Raw genomic sequence first — 13,270 nt, forward strand, 5'->3', positions numbered from 1 at the left:
AAAAACCCATCTGATTCACCAGGGTCCTTTAAGGAAAGAAATCTGCTGTCCTTACCTGGTATGGCATTATGTGACTCTATAACCACAACCACAGGGTCGACTATTTCACACAGAACAGTACAACATGCTGAGCAAACTGTTCAGTTCTCAGGGCAATTCAGGATGGACAACAAAAGCTGGCCTTGTCAATGATGCCCTCATCTCACAAAAGAAAAAAATGTTTCAATAATGGGAAAGTGTCTAACACATGGAATGAGTCGAGAGACATTTCAAATAAAACACAGCTCCTTTCAGTATACAAAGTAAAACTTTAATAAAATCTTTATTTTCCATTTCCCCTCAAGCTTTATATTACAATGAGAATATATTTATTTATATTGTACAGGACAGAGCTGGAAGCAGAAAACCAGAATATGGAAACATTCACAGATAGGTTATTCCATTGCTGGCCATGCTTACAATGAAGAATGGAATTGTGCACTAACAGCATAGCAAATTCTCAGTTAAATCAGAGTGTATGATGGGGAGCACAAAGTAACACTTTGCCTCACGCTGAATATTGAGTTGGTCCCAAGCAATTCAGTAGACAAACAATATCAAAAGATTAAAATGGTTTTGGATGAGTGCCACTGCACAGGAATAACATTGAGCTTCATAATGGTTCAGAATTGATTGCAGACAAAGCAGTCTGTGGCAATGGCAGTTAGCAGCCAAGTGATGGTGAGGCTGGAAATGAAAACAGCACAGCGGTTCAAAGTTCATGTCCCTTGGTCTTAAACCAGTCAACCCATGACCCTTTTAAAAAAAAAAACGATCTCTGACCCATCCTGACAGAACTGACTCTGGGAACAAACATTGCTGCAAGTATCTGGACCATTCTTCCAATCAATGAACAGGAAACTCGCAGAACAGCAAGCAGAAAAGGGTAGAGTTCAAAAAACACAACTTGTGTATTCTAAAAATAATTTTCAATTTCCAATCTAACACAAAGTTATCCTTTATATTCCAGTAACATAAATGAGTGAGTATTTTTGGATAGGGCCACATGCCCCCCAAAAAACCTGCATACCTTAATCAGCCACCATGTGAGATGTGTGTGGTACAAACCATCGTGCCAAAGTTAACTATAACAAAATAATGCCTTTTACCCCCTGAGCTCTGTATAACTATTATTCTCTCTTTAGCTTAAAGCGCAATTGCCATTTTACTTATTTGGAGTACTGTCTCAATTGTGCATTGAAAATTGGTATTGTATAATCTCTCTTTACTGGCCACACAAGTTGACCTTCCTAAGATATATAAATGGTATTAATTTTTTGCAGCACTGTTAATATACAGGAATTTGTTTTATATAAAAAAGCCTCATAAAAATAGCACACATCAGCTTTATATTAATATATTCATATATCTCTAAATAACACATTAAAGTTTCATCCAAACATTAAAGCTTCATCTAGAACCTCTCCTGAACATCACCAATACCCAGAAGACAAGGATTTTAATTCCCTGCCCTACTTCATCACGGATGCAAGTGAACATTCAGTCATTAACAGGACAGTACATAAACCTCTTTTATATCAATGCCATTTCAATCCAGATTGTGGGGAATACCAACATCTGTCAATCTCCCTCAGGAATTACACAGTCGATTCAAAGGAGAAAACTTGGGAGAACTTGTGAAAGTGAGCTTTCTCTCACACACAAACACACAGAAGACCTGCATCTATATAAAAGTGGCTTTGAATTTGGAAATAACTGCAGTTTGAATGCACCTTTTTATGACCAGATAGAAGAATGAACTCAGACCACTTGCTCAATTCAGCGAACATAGAAAACGGGGTCCAGACTACACTATCAGCCCAAGGGGCAAAGAGGGCAGGGATTCAACTCTTGATGCAGCATGAAGCAGGGAGAGAAACAGACCCACAGAGCAGAGGTCACACGCCCCACACAGCAGTCTACTCTGGAATTGGGGAAATCAAAACAATTACACAGTTCATTACACTCCACAAGTACTGCCGACTGCTCAACTAAAACCAAATGGAGAGAACATCAATATGAGAGATAGTAAACAGTGACTTTTGTGAAATCCAAAGACCTACCACCAAAATTACAGTACCAAAAACAGAGGCAACCACTCACCGCTGGGAATTACATGCGGAAATGCTATAGGGAGAATTCAACTGATAATCATACTACTTCAGTACAAGATAAACATTGCATTCTGTAAACAGTATTCTCATTCACAGCTCAAAGTATAGGCATTTTCACGGCAGATCCTTGCCAATTTTACATTTCCTTTTGACCTGAAACCCTGAGTCCAACATTTACACGTTAGTTAATCAGAAATTAGAAGCAGAGAAACACACAGCCGATCATCAGTTGAGTTTTGAGTTTCCAATTATTCTGTACTAGGTTATTAAATGATTCAAATATTGCCAAACAACAATTCAGATTATGTAAGGGTAATATTTCCTGAATTTTTTCAGACTTAGAGCAAACCTAAATGGGGTCTGCATTACAAAAGCCAATGCATTTGGAAGTTTTTGCTGTGTTTCAAATCACTTAATATCCTTTAGGACTATGTAGATTCCAAACTGTTACAGTTTGACTAACTACTGGATGCAAAGGTTCACTCCACTTGCCTTTAGTGAGTCAGTTTTGTAAAAAAAATTGAAAATCCAAAGCTGAGCTCCACCAGCCAGCTCTCGTTCACCAGTTCCTTAGACAACTGCCCTAATCTACTTACAACTTTAACTACAGATCATAACGTTCTGGTATATATGCTATAAACAGAGAGTTAAAAATATTACATTTTTAGAATTCCCTATTCAGGTGTAATGACCCAGCAAAAACCAATATTTCTAAAATTGTAAACGTGACATTTGCCCCAAATCTAATTAGCGAACTCGTGAGAAATCCCATGAGGTGTGCTTTAGTGGATCAGGTCTCTTAACTGCCCAGCATTCCTCCTTAACACTTTTGGAAATTAGTTAAAGCAGCAAAGTAATTGTTAAGTGCAAAAGGAATTCTATCTTTTCCCAACACACAAAAAAATAAAAACCAAACACAAGAAATCAAAGGGCACTCTCCATTCAAACTGGCTACAGGTGATCAGACAATCGCACAGATGTGTGGTGCTTTACTTCCCACATGCCATTCCCCATATTCTGCTTCCAGTTGTTTCACAGTATCTGTTCAAAGTCTTTCAAACTAGCTACTTCTTTTGTACAATTAAACTCCGATCAGTGCTAGCGCGTGGTCTAACACTCATAGTTTGAGAGAGGGAGATTGTCAGGAGAGAAGAATGGGATATAGATTTGTGACTGCAGGGAAAATCATCAAGTGTTGACCCTGCGGTGAACACTGTGCTTCCTCCCTTCCACACACAATGTCAGGTGTTGATAATTCAAGTATGTGCTGTGCATGTCAACCCAGGCTCAGTATACCAACCAAGAACACCACCTTGAGTCCTCTGTCTTCAGCCACCTACAAGATGGAAGAAACAGAATCAAATTTGTGCATTTAAACTTTTCCCTCAACCAAAGAGCCAATCTGCTAAAATGCAAATAGCTTAAATAGACCACCGACCTAAGATTAACAAAGTAAGTAATTTGACCAAGGAAGTATGCGAATGTTATCCCTCTCTACCTCATTCTAGCCTTGAAGCCCTGTATCCACAATCCATGAATACCAATCTCAAACACTGGCAGATCTCTCCACTCTTGATCTTCCTCTGTTATTATTCAACATTCTCACAAAAATGCACTGAGCTCCACTTAAACACTTTGTTTGCAGTTTAAAAGCAGACCTGTGATGAGATTAATTGGCTAATGAGTGAGCTGATAGGTTTTGTACTGAGCAAGACATTTCACCCTCAGAGAGGCAGAGGGTCAAGTCTTAGCTAACCCGTTTGGACCTTGTGCTAGATAATATTGGTCACAAATTATAGAATAAGAAAGTTCTCAATTTCCTGTGTGCTGTCTTATTCCTCCAACTAAGATTTGCTAATCTGTAACTAAATTCCAAACTAGCTGTTACAATTTAAATATGGAATCAGTGCCAATCAACAGATGAACTGTTAATGTAGCAGCACTATATAAATTACTGTAAACAATACCAGTTACGTAATGGTTATCAGCCAAACAATTAACCTAATAAGACAGCTTTAAGAGGTGTGCGTTTACCAAAGGTTTTTAACCCAGTTGAAGGAGGCCTGTGTTATATGTGAGGCACATATATGCTTCGGTTCATACATTTGCATCCTGTTTAACAAAGTTCAGGCTGATTAACAAGACATGAGTAATTATAATTATCCTTTGCATTATTATCATGCTCGTCACAAACTGAATAGCTGTCTCCTGATCATTTCTCTCAGAGCCCTATATATCAATTGTAAATCAGCACTAATAACAAGGCATGGTGGGATGTGTTGCTATTGGGTCACAAACTGAATGGCAAACAGATTTAAACAATTACAAGTGGCTAAAGTTGCACTGAGCAAAGATCACACACCCCTCCCACACTTTGTTTGAAGGAACACGCTCCCAAAGAATCCACCTTTGGGAAAAAAATATTGGTTTTAAAAATTGACTTTGGTAATGATGGCTGCTGTTTTGATGGTGAATTTCTCGCCAAGTCTGTGAAGGATCTACAGGCAAAAATGGAGTTGAGATCGCACACAGCAAACTGGCTGAAGTAGAGAAGAAGCCATGGTTCTGAAACACAGAGCGATTGTCATTCCTTGTTTACTTCTGGTCCAGTTATTTCCACATCTGGGTGCCCAGAGATTGCCCAGTTGCTGGAGCTGCTCCCGCTCCCATGGGAACTGATGATTGTCCATAATTCACCATCCCATTGGCACCATAGAAATTCATTCCTGCCATCTGCTGAGTCATCTGAAATTAAACAAAGTCAAGTGAGGCACTGGGTATGATCTTTACATTCAGTCTTTACCCAGGCACACAAATGAACTGAAGGACAGGCTGAATTGGGACCAGATAGGGCTGACAAATCAACACGAAGGACAGAATTTTGATGTAACAGATGTACATTAAATTGGTAATTTCAGGTGTAATCTTTGATGGGGAGCTGAACTTCAAGAAATGGAACGGTCCCAGCTGCTGGTCCGTCAAAGGAATAGAAGACCATTTGTAAAGACTGCATCCTTTTATTTTTCTTATTAGATTGTGGACCGAAATTGGAGTGGACTGTTTTAAAACCAAGGATTTGGGAAAGAATTACTGTGCTTTTGAAAATAAATTACTGGAACACATTGTTTACACTGCTGCTTTGCAAGCTATGGGGGAAGTGAGACAAGACAGCACAGCACAGGGGTGGATACAAAGCATAATTCAACTGACAAGAGGTCGCTGATTGGTTTGTGTAAATGTGATCAGAAGTAGATGTAGGAAGTGATCAGCTTGAGGACATCTCTTCAATTTCCTCCATGGCAGATAATGGAACACTTCCAGTGTTCCTCCATGCATCTCTTCAATTTCCTTCTGGAAGAATAGACTCTGTCAATTTTTCTGCAGTAAAAATATTTGAAGCCTGGAGAAAGGTGGTCATTTTCTCCCACCAGTTCCTATAAACTGCTGCCTTTAACTGTAACTAAGAGACTTTGTAATGAGTGTACCAATTATCCTGGGTCTCTTGTAAAGCATCTGGTGAAAGCAAATCAAACAACACAAGGTCTTGGGAAGCAAAATGAACATCTCATTGAACCCAATGGTCTGATGCTATTAAACTGTGTTTCTCAGATTTTTCCCCCTCCACCCATAATGTCAATGCTGTGATGTCGTCCGATTGTACAGAGGTTTAAAAGGGAATCAGTGCCAGTCAACAGATGAACAACTGTTAACGACTTTCAACTAGTAGAGTTATATTTTGATAGTTCATAGTTGTTTACCTGTGGCGAGAATTTATTTGTGTAATAAACATTAGTTCTTGTTGAGTGCAGGAACCTGAAAAATGATTTTTGTTAACCTCATTCCATCAAACAATAAACTGGGGACTTTGCATATTTCAAATAAATCATTGACCTTTGTAGTTATCCTGACAGAGGGGGCTTGAGAAGCAGCGCCCTTTCCTCAAGTCGGTCTGAACACAAATTCCTTTTTAAGTGAAAGACACAAATGGATTTCTACAGAGGTGCATGTGGCACTCAGCGTATAATCTTTCCAACCAGAAGATTATGATAGAAGATGAATAATATATAACATCACAGAATTTGGAACTTAAACATAGAGGCAGGCACATGGTTTCAGTTTTGTGAAGACAATTTTTTTTAAAAACAGAGGTCAGAAAGTAATTTGGAACAGTACCCTAACAATGTAACTTCCAGGAAGGCGTGCAACTCAGTCAAGTGCCTGGCTGGACCACTGTCATGTTAACATTTATTCTCCTGTGTTTCTGACAGATCAGAGTCCAATCACTAGGTTTAATTCTGACTACAATTCAGGAGTTCAGTTCAGAAAGGAAAACAGCTTCCACCTGACAGGGAGTCAAGTCTCAGTTCAATGAATAGTTTTCTCTTAGCAGGAGAGATTTAATTTGTCAAATCTTCATGTTGAATGTGCCTATGCTATCATAACTGTAAATGGGTTCAATCCATGAGAATTGCAAAGAGATTAATGCCAGCAGGCTGGGAAAGCAGTTGTCTCAACAGGCGATCCAAGAAGATTCGATTAAATAAGGAATTAAAGAGTCAACTTAGGAATGATATTTAAGATTTCATTATCTATTAAAGTATATAGCTGGGAAACAAACAAATTTTATTTTGCTGTCTGTGTTATGACCTTTCTAAATTGCCTTTTATACATAATTTCTTTTGAGTAATGAACTTGTTGAGTTAAACATCTGCAACCTTTTGTGAATTTCTGTGACTGACCACCACTGTAATCAACAACAAAAATTAAGCACATGATCCATCAAGCCTGGTTTCATTCTGGGACCTAACTTGCCCAGAGGTACCACTAACTGACATCATGACAATACAAGTGCCAATCTCAGCCAGCTCTGCCTCCTCAATCATAGAATCTTACAGTGCAGTAGACCATTCAGCCCATCATGCTTGCTAGCTTTTTGAAAGAACAAAGCAATTAGTCCCATTTTACTGCTCAATTTCTAAAGACCTGCAAATTTATATATATGATCAAAATATTTATCCAATCTGCATAAAGTTGCCATTAAATTGGTTTCTGCTATCCTTTCAAGACTTCATTCTGAATCATAACAACTCAATACATAAAAACAAATTTCATCTTCCTCTAGTTCCTTTGCCAAGAGCTGAATATGACTTGATTCTTGCTGGAAACCACCCAGGAGGAGGTGGGACACAATGATTATTGTACAATAGTCAGTCGCTCTCCCTGCTCCTGTCAATGTACACTTCAAATCAGATCCCCCTTCTCTTGTCCATTGTTCAAAACTGAATGGATCGATCTGTAGACGTGAGCTTGAGGTTGTTGGATTGTTATGAAAACTCAACCCATTTAATCATGTCCTTTAGGGAAGAACATTTACAACCCTTATCTGATCTGATCTGATCAGTATATCCCACACAATTGTGATTGGCCCATTACTGCTCTGTGAAGTGGTCCAGGAAGTCATTGTCATACTGGAGCTAAAAAATGGTCCACTAACTCTACACACTCACAGAGAAATTGCTAGGTACTATGCAGACAGTTCATGAGGTCTTCACATTATGATGCCATGTGTCCATGGCCAAAACATATAAAAGTGGCATGCATTGAAACAAACAGGTTAGAGAGAAAGAAAATGTCAAGCAATATCCATCCATATCTATCCCCAGCATAGATTACGGATGGATATTTGACTGAGAGTTGCAATTCCCTCTTGAACAACATCCTGAGGGGCCTATTGTAGCAGGTTTGCCCAGGTTACCATACACCCGAGAATGCTGTGAATACTGTGCTAAGACATTGAATTGCATGCAGGAATGCTGCTTACCTGGGTGATGTTCCATTGTAGCTGCTGTGCCTGTTGTACCCCGTATACCGGCTGAGGCATGGCCAATCCACCCATGTAGGCTCCCTGTTGTGCCATCATCCCACTGGGCATGCCCATTACTCTAGCTTGTACACCACCTACATATCCTCCTGGTATTGCCACTGGGGCCATCATGCCCATTGACTGCCCTACATTACTCAGCATGCCGCCAGCTGGTGTTACTGCACTACCCACAGGTGGGAAATTGGTGTAACCAGATGGCATACAGGGAGCGTAGGGCACCTGTGCAGAAGCCATAAACATTGTGCCTGTAAAAAAGAGAGAGAGACCAGTCATTTCTTTGCTTTTTAAATGGGTTCATTGTGCCAGCTTCTGTTATGCAGGATTACAAAGAACGCATATGCAAATTTAAGTGACATCTCCAGACTCTTGAAAAACATGAAATGTAGTTGAAGCATAAGCTGCAAATGCTAGAGGTCACATTAAATAGAAAACAATAGAAATGCAAAATCATGTGAAAGACAGTACAGATCCGATCTGAAAACCAAGGAGATTAAAAACTGAAGACCTTTTTGAAAATGGACCCAAATGGATCTGTAGACATCCTGAGTTTTGGCCCTTTGGAAAAACAACTTTGCTCAGCCCAAATAAACCCGAATAAATCTAAAAGCCAAGATTTTTTTTTTACCACAAAGAGCCCAAACTCAGCAAGTCTACAGGTCCGTCTGGTCCCTGGGGAAAGATAAACATTGCTTTTAGGTTTGTTCAGGTTAAGCAGTTATTTCCAACAGACTGATGGTGGACCGAAATGCATTTTGGTAAATGCAAGTGATTTGGAGATTGCTTTGTGCCTGATTCCTCTCTTCTGGGAATGTTATGTATACATTTACGCATACAATGAGATCGATAATAGTTAAGTGCAGCCAGTACAGAAACTAATAACCATTACTTAATTGGAAGTAAATTAATTAATATTTAATGGATTATTAAAAATTCAGAATTATTTAATGGATTCATTAAGCAAAGTGACAAAGATTTCCCAACAGAATCAGAAGAACTGGAAATGTCCCTGAAATACCAGTAGATACTGTGACCTTGACTTTAAACCTATTTGCCAAGTTAGAATTGGTGGTTAAAACTGCACAAACCTGTTTACTGCCTTGTATCCAACAACCAGAAAACAGTTGGTCTCGAGGTTTTCAGATAAACGGTTAAACCAGGACTCAGCTTCAGGTATGATAACTTGGTGTTGCCTCATATAGGTCATATGGTGTCAAACCACAAAACCTTCAAAGCCTCGCAAATGCCATATTCATTCCTAACTTGTATTGATTACAAATTGATAGTGCTGCAAAGGTATGGTGCTTTGATAAATACACAAGATAGTGGAAGAAATCTATCTTTAGCAAATATGACAGTGGGACTGTTCACATATGAATATCAGTCAGGAACAGTTGGGCTCAAGGCAACTCGACTGACTGAAACATAGTGAATAGGTAAGATCACAAAACAAGTGGAACTGTTGATATCAGAAAGCTCACCATGTGTAAATTCCTTAATAGATTATATATTTCAGTTAGGTATGAAAAAGTAATGTTTACCGGAATGAATTCGGAACCTAGAGGCCTGGACCAAAAGTCCACTGAATCGGGAGTTCAAAACCCACCTCAGCTCTTCAATTCAATTAAATAGAAATAAAAGCCTTCGTAAAAGTCACTGTGATTGTTATAAATTTTAACTGGTTCATTGAAGCCCTTGAGGAATGGAAGCCTGCTCTCCAGTCTGCCCTATATATGGCTGACTTTTGAGCGCCCTCTGAAACAAATTGGAAATCTGCAACAAACTGTTTTCAGCTATAGTTCAGGGACAGGCCCACCACCAGCTGCCCAGGGCAATAAATGCCAGGCTTGCCAGTAACACTAATGCCCCAAGATAAATTAAAAACACTTAGAAAGTTGGCAAAGTTGGTAGAAATGTGGAAGTTGGCGCTCTCTGAGAGGAGTGTCATGTACTGTGGGAGGAAAATTATGGAAAGACAGTGCATTATAAATGACAGTGTTTATTTGTACGAGACATAACCTTGGGAGGACCACTTCTGGCGTCTGTCGTGTCGGGATCAGAACATCACTTGCTTGCAAGTTCAAACAATCCATGTCTAGATCTGTACAGTCCTTAACCAATTGCAAGTTCTGAGTTTAGTTGTTGTGTATTAACTGTTCTCTCTCTAAAATCTGATCTAACAATTCAGTGAATGAAGATATATAATCCAAAAATTTCAGTCAATTTGATCCCTGACTTTAAAAGAACATGGAGGGGAGGTAAGGAGACATATTTTCACTCAAGAGTTGTTAGCTTCGAAAACATTTGATCTGCACAGATGGTGGAAGCTGAATCCATAAACAATTTTAAAAGGGAACTGGACAAGTACTTGAAGTGGAAAACATATGGTAACAGAAAAATGCAGGCACCTGAGACTAAGCACACCCACGTTTTCAAAGAACCAAGCCAACTGTGTTGTACATTTGTGAGTTTAAATAAATCTCCTTCAGCATCAAGGAGGAACAGATTTCTGAAGCAGTCTGTTGTATCTAATCACCACCTGACTCACTAACAAAAACTTTACACCATGAATCCTACACTGAATCAACATGGCCTCAAACTGTCACAACGCAACTCACAGCACATCGTGCAGCACAGATGTTAAGGAGGCTGCGCCATTCACACCATTAAATGCTATCAAAGCTCAAGTTAACAAAGCACTCTGCGAAGATTATCAGTGAAAATACATAGAACTGGAGACAGGATGAAAGGCTGGTGCGAAATTTCAGCCTCATTGTTGGGTGAAAGGAAAATAGAAAATAGGTGCAGGAGTCAGCCATTCGGCCCTTCGAACCTGCACCACCATTTAATATGATCATGGCTGATCATGCAATTTCAAATCCCACTTTCTCTCCATACTCCTTGATCCCTATAGCCACAAGGATCACATCCAGCTCCCTCTTGAATATATCAAACAAACTGGTCCCAATAGCTTTCTGTGGTAGAGAATTCCACAAGTTCATAACTGAGTGAAAAAAGTCTTCCTCATGTCAGTCCTGAATGGCTTACACCTTATTTTTAGACAGTGACCCATGGTTCTGGACTTCCCCAACATTCTCCCTGCAACTTCTCGATCCAGTGCCATCAGGATTTTGTATGTTTCTGTGAGTTGCCCCTCCCCAGCATTTTTCTAAATTCCAGAGAGTACAATCCCAGTCAACCCAATCTTTCTTCATATCTCACTCCTTTATCCCAGGAATCCATTTGGTGAACCTTCGCTGGACTCCCTCAGGCTAGGAGACCAAAACTGAACATGAGGTGTTGCCTCACCAAGCGTTTTGTACAACTGCAGCAAGACATCCCTACTCCTATACTCAAAGTCTTCTCACCATGAAGGCCAGTATGCCATTAGCTTTCCTCATTGCCAAGTGCACCTGCATGCCAACCTGTGCCACCATGACATCCAAATCTTGTTGCACACCACCTTTCCTTAAACTGCCACCATTCAGATAATAATCTGCCTGCCTGTTTTTTGCTACCAAAGTGCATAACCTCACACTAATCCATATTATATTGCATTTGCTAAGTATCTGCCCACTCAGCCAGCCCATCCAGGTCACCCTGCAGCCTCTTAGCATCCTCCTCACACACTGTCACCCAACTTAGTGTCATCTGCAAATTTGGAGATATTGCATTCAATTCCTTTGATTTCACCCCCCATCTCAAGACATTAGTAAGCAAAATTAAAGCTCATGGTGTCAGAGATAATGTATTGATGTGGATAGGGAACGGATTGGCAGACAGGAACCAGTGGGTTGAAATGCAAAATTGTTAATGTATATTGTGAACAGCCGGGGTCCCAGCACTGAACACTGTGGTACCCAACTCGTCGCTGCCACACTCTTGCATTTCAACCCACTGATTCCTGTCTGCCAATCAGTTCCCTATCCACATCAATACATTATCTCTGATACCATGAGCTTTAATTTTGCTTACTAATATCTTGAGATGGGGGGTGAAATCAAACAGAACATTAGACTATAAGACAGAGAAGCAAAAATAGGCCATTTGGCCCTTCGTATTTGCTCCACCATCTAAGATCATGGCTGACGATAATCCTCAACTCCACTTTCCTGCCGTTTCCCTATAATCCTTGAAATCTAGCTACCTATCTCAGCCTTGACAACCCTATGTGATAAATAATTCCAGAGATTCATTAGACTCAGAAGACATTCCTTCTCATCTTGGTCTTAAATGGGTGACCCCTTCTTTGAAGAATATGCCCTCTGGTCCTAGGTAAGGGGAAACCACCATCCCACACCTACCCTGCTTAGGTCCCTAAGAATCTTGTATGTTTCAATATGGCTACCTCTCATTCTTTGAAACTCCAATGAGTACAGGCCCAACATCCTCTACATCTCTCGAGAAGAAAATCCCTTCGTACCTCGAATTTACCCAGTAAACTTTTGCTGGACTACTTCCAATGCCAACATATCTTTGAATGGAATAAAGGGACCCAAAACTGTTCACAGTATTCCAGCTGTGGTCTGACTAGCATCTTGTATAGTTTTAGAAAACTTTCCCTATTGGTTTACTCCACTCCCTTTGAAGTAAGGGCCAATATTGCATTTGCTTTCCCTATTACTTGATCTTATATGCTACTTTTTATGTGATACTTAGTCCTGCAAAATCCCCCTGGACTGCAGATTTCTACAGCCTTTCCCCATTTAAATAGAATTCAGCTTTTATATTCTTCCTGCCAAAATTTACATTTCCTGACATTATATTCCATCTGCTACGTTACTGCTCATTTACTTAACCTGTTCTTTCGGATCCTTTGGATTCCATGGTAAGCTGGATGCAGGACTGGCTCAGTCATAGAAGACAGCGTTAACGGTAGAAGGGTGTTTTCCAGATTGCAGATCTGTGACAGTACTGTTCCACAGGGATCACCACTGTTGCTTGCATGTTTGTTATATATATAAATTATTTGGAGGAGAACGTAGGTGACCTGATTACTAAGCTTGTGGACAACACAAAAATTGGGGGAGCTGTGAATAGCGAGAAGGATTGCTAGAGAAGAGGAGCAAGATATGGACAGGCTGGATACTTGGGTGGAGAAATGGCAAATGGAGTTTAATGTGAACAAATGTAAGATGATGTATTTGGGGAGATCTAATGCAAGAGGGAAGTATATAGTAAATGGAATCAACATACAGAGAGATCAAGGTGTACAGGTCTGCAGTTCCCTGAAAAT

The 13,270-nt window shown here is 39.9% G+C and overlaps 1 protein-coding gene across 2 annotated transcripts in view; it reads right to left on the reverse strand.

The window, feature by feature from the left end:
• Nucleotides 1-288: 288 nt before the first annotated feature.
• Nucleotides 289-13,270, reverse strand: part of LOC122563757 (stromal membrane-associated protein 2-like) — a 60,168-nt gene continuing 47,186 nt past the window's right edge. For both annotated transcript variants that reach the window (XM_043717956.1, XM_043717955.1), the window contains exons 9-10: nt 7,975-8,282; nt 289-4,898 (exon numbers count right to left, since the gene is read on the reverse strand). In XM_043717956.1, coding sequence (XP_043573891.1) covers nt 4,764-4,898; nt 7,975-8,282 — 443 coding nt within the window. In that variant the 3' untranslated portion in view covers nt 289-4,763. The remainder of the gene's footprint in view (nt 4,899-7,974; nt 8,283-13,270) is intronic.

The sequence above is a fragment of the Chiloscyllium plagiosum genome, chromosome 27 (genome assembly GCF_004010195.1).
Source record: "Chiloscyllium plagiosum isolate BGI_BamShark_2017 chromosome 27, ASM401019v2, whole genome shotgun sequence".
Classification (NCBI taxonomy): Eukaryota; Metazoa; Chordata; class Chondrichthyes; order Orectolobiformes; family Hemiscylliidae; genus Chiloscyllium; species Chiloscyllium plagiosum.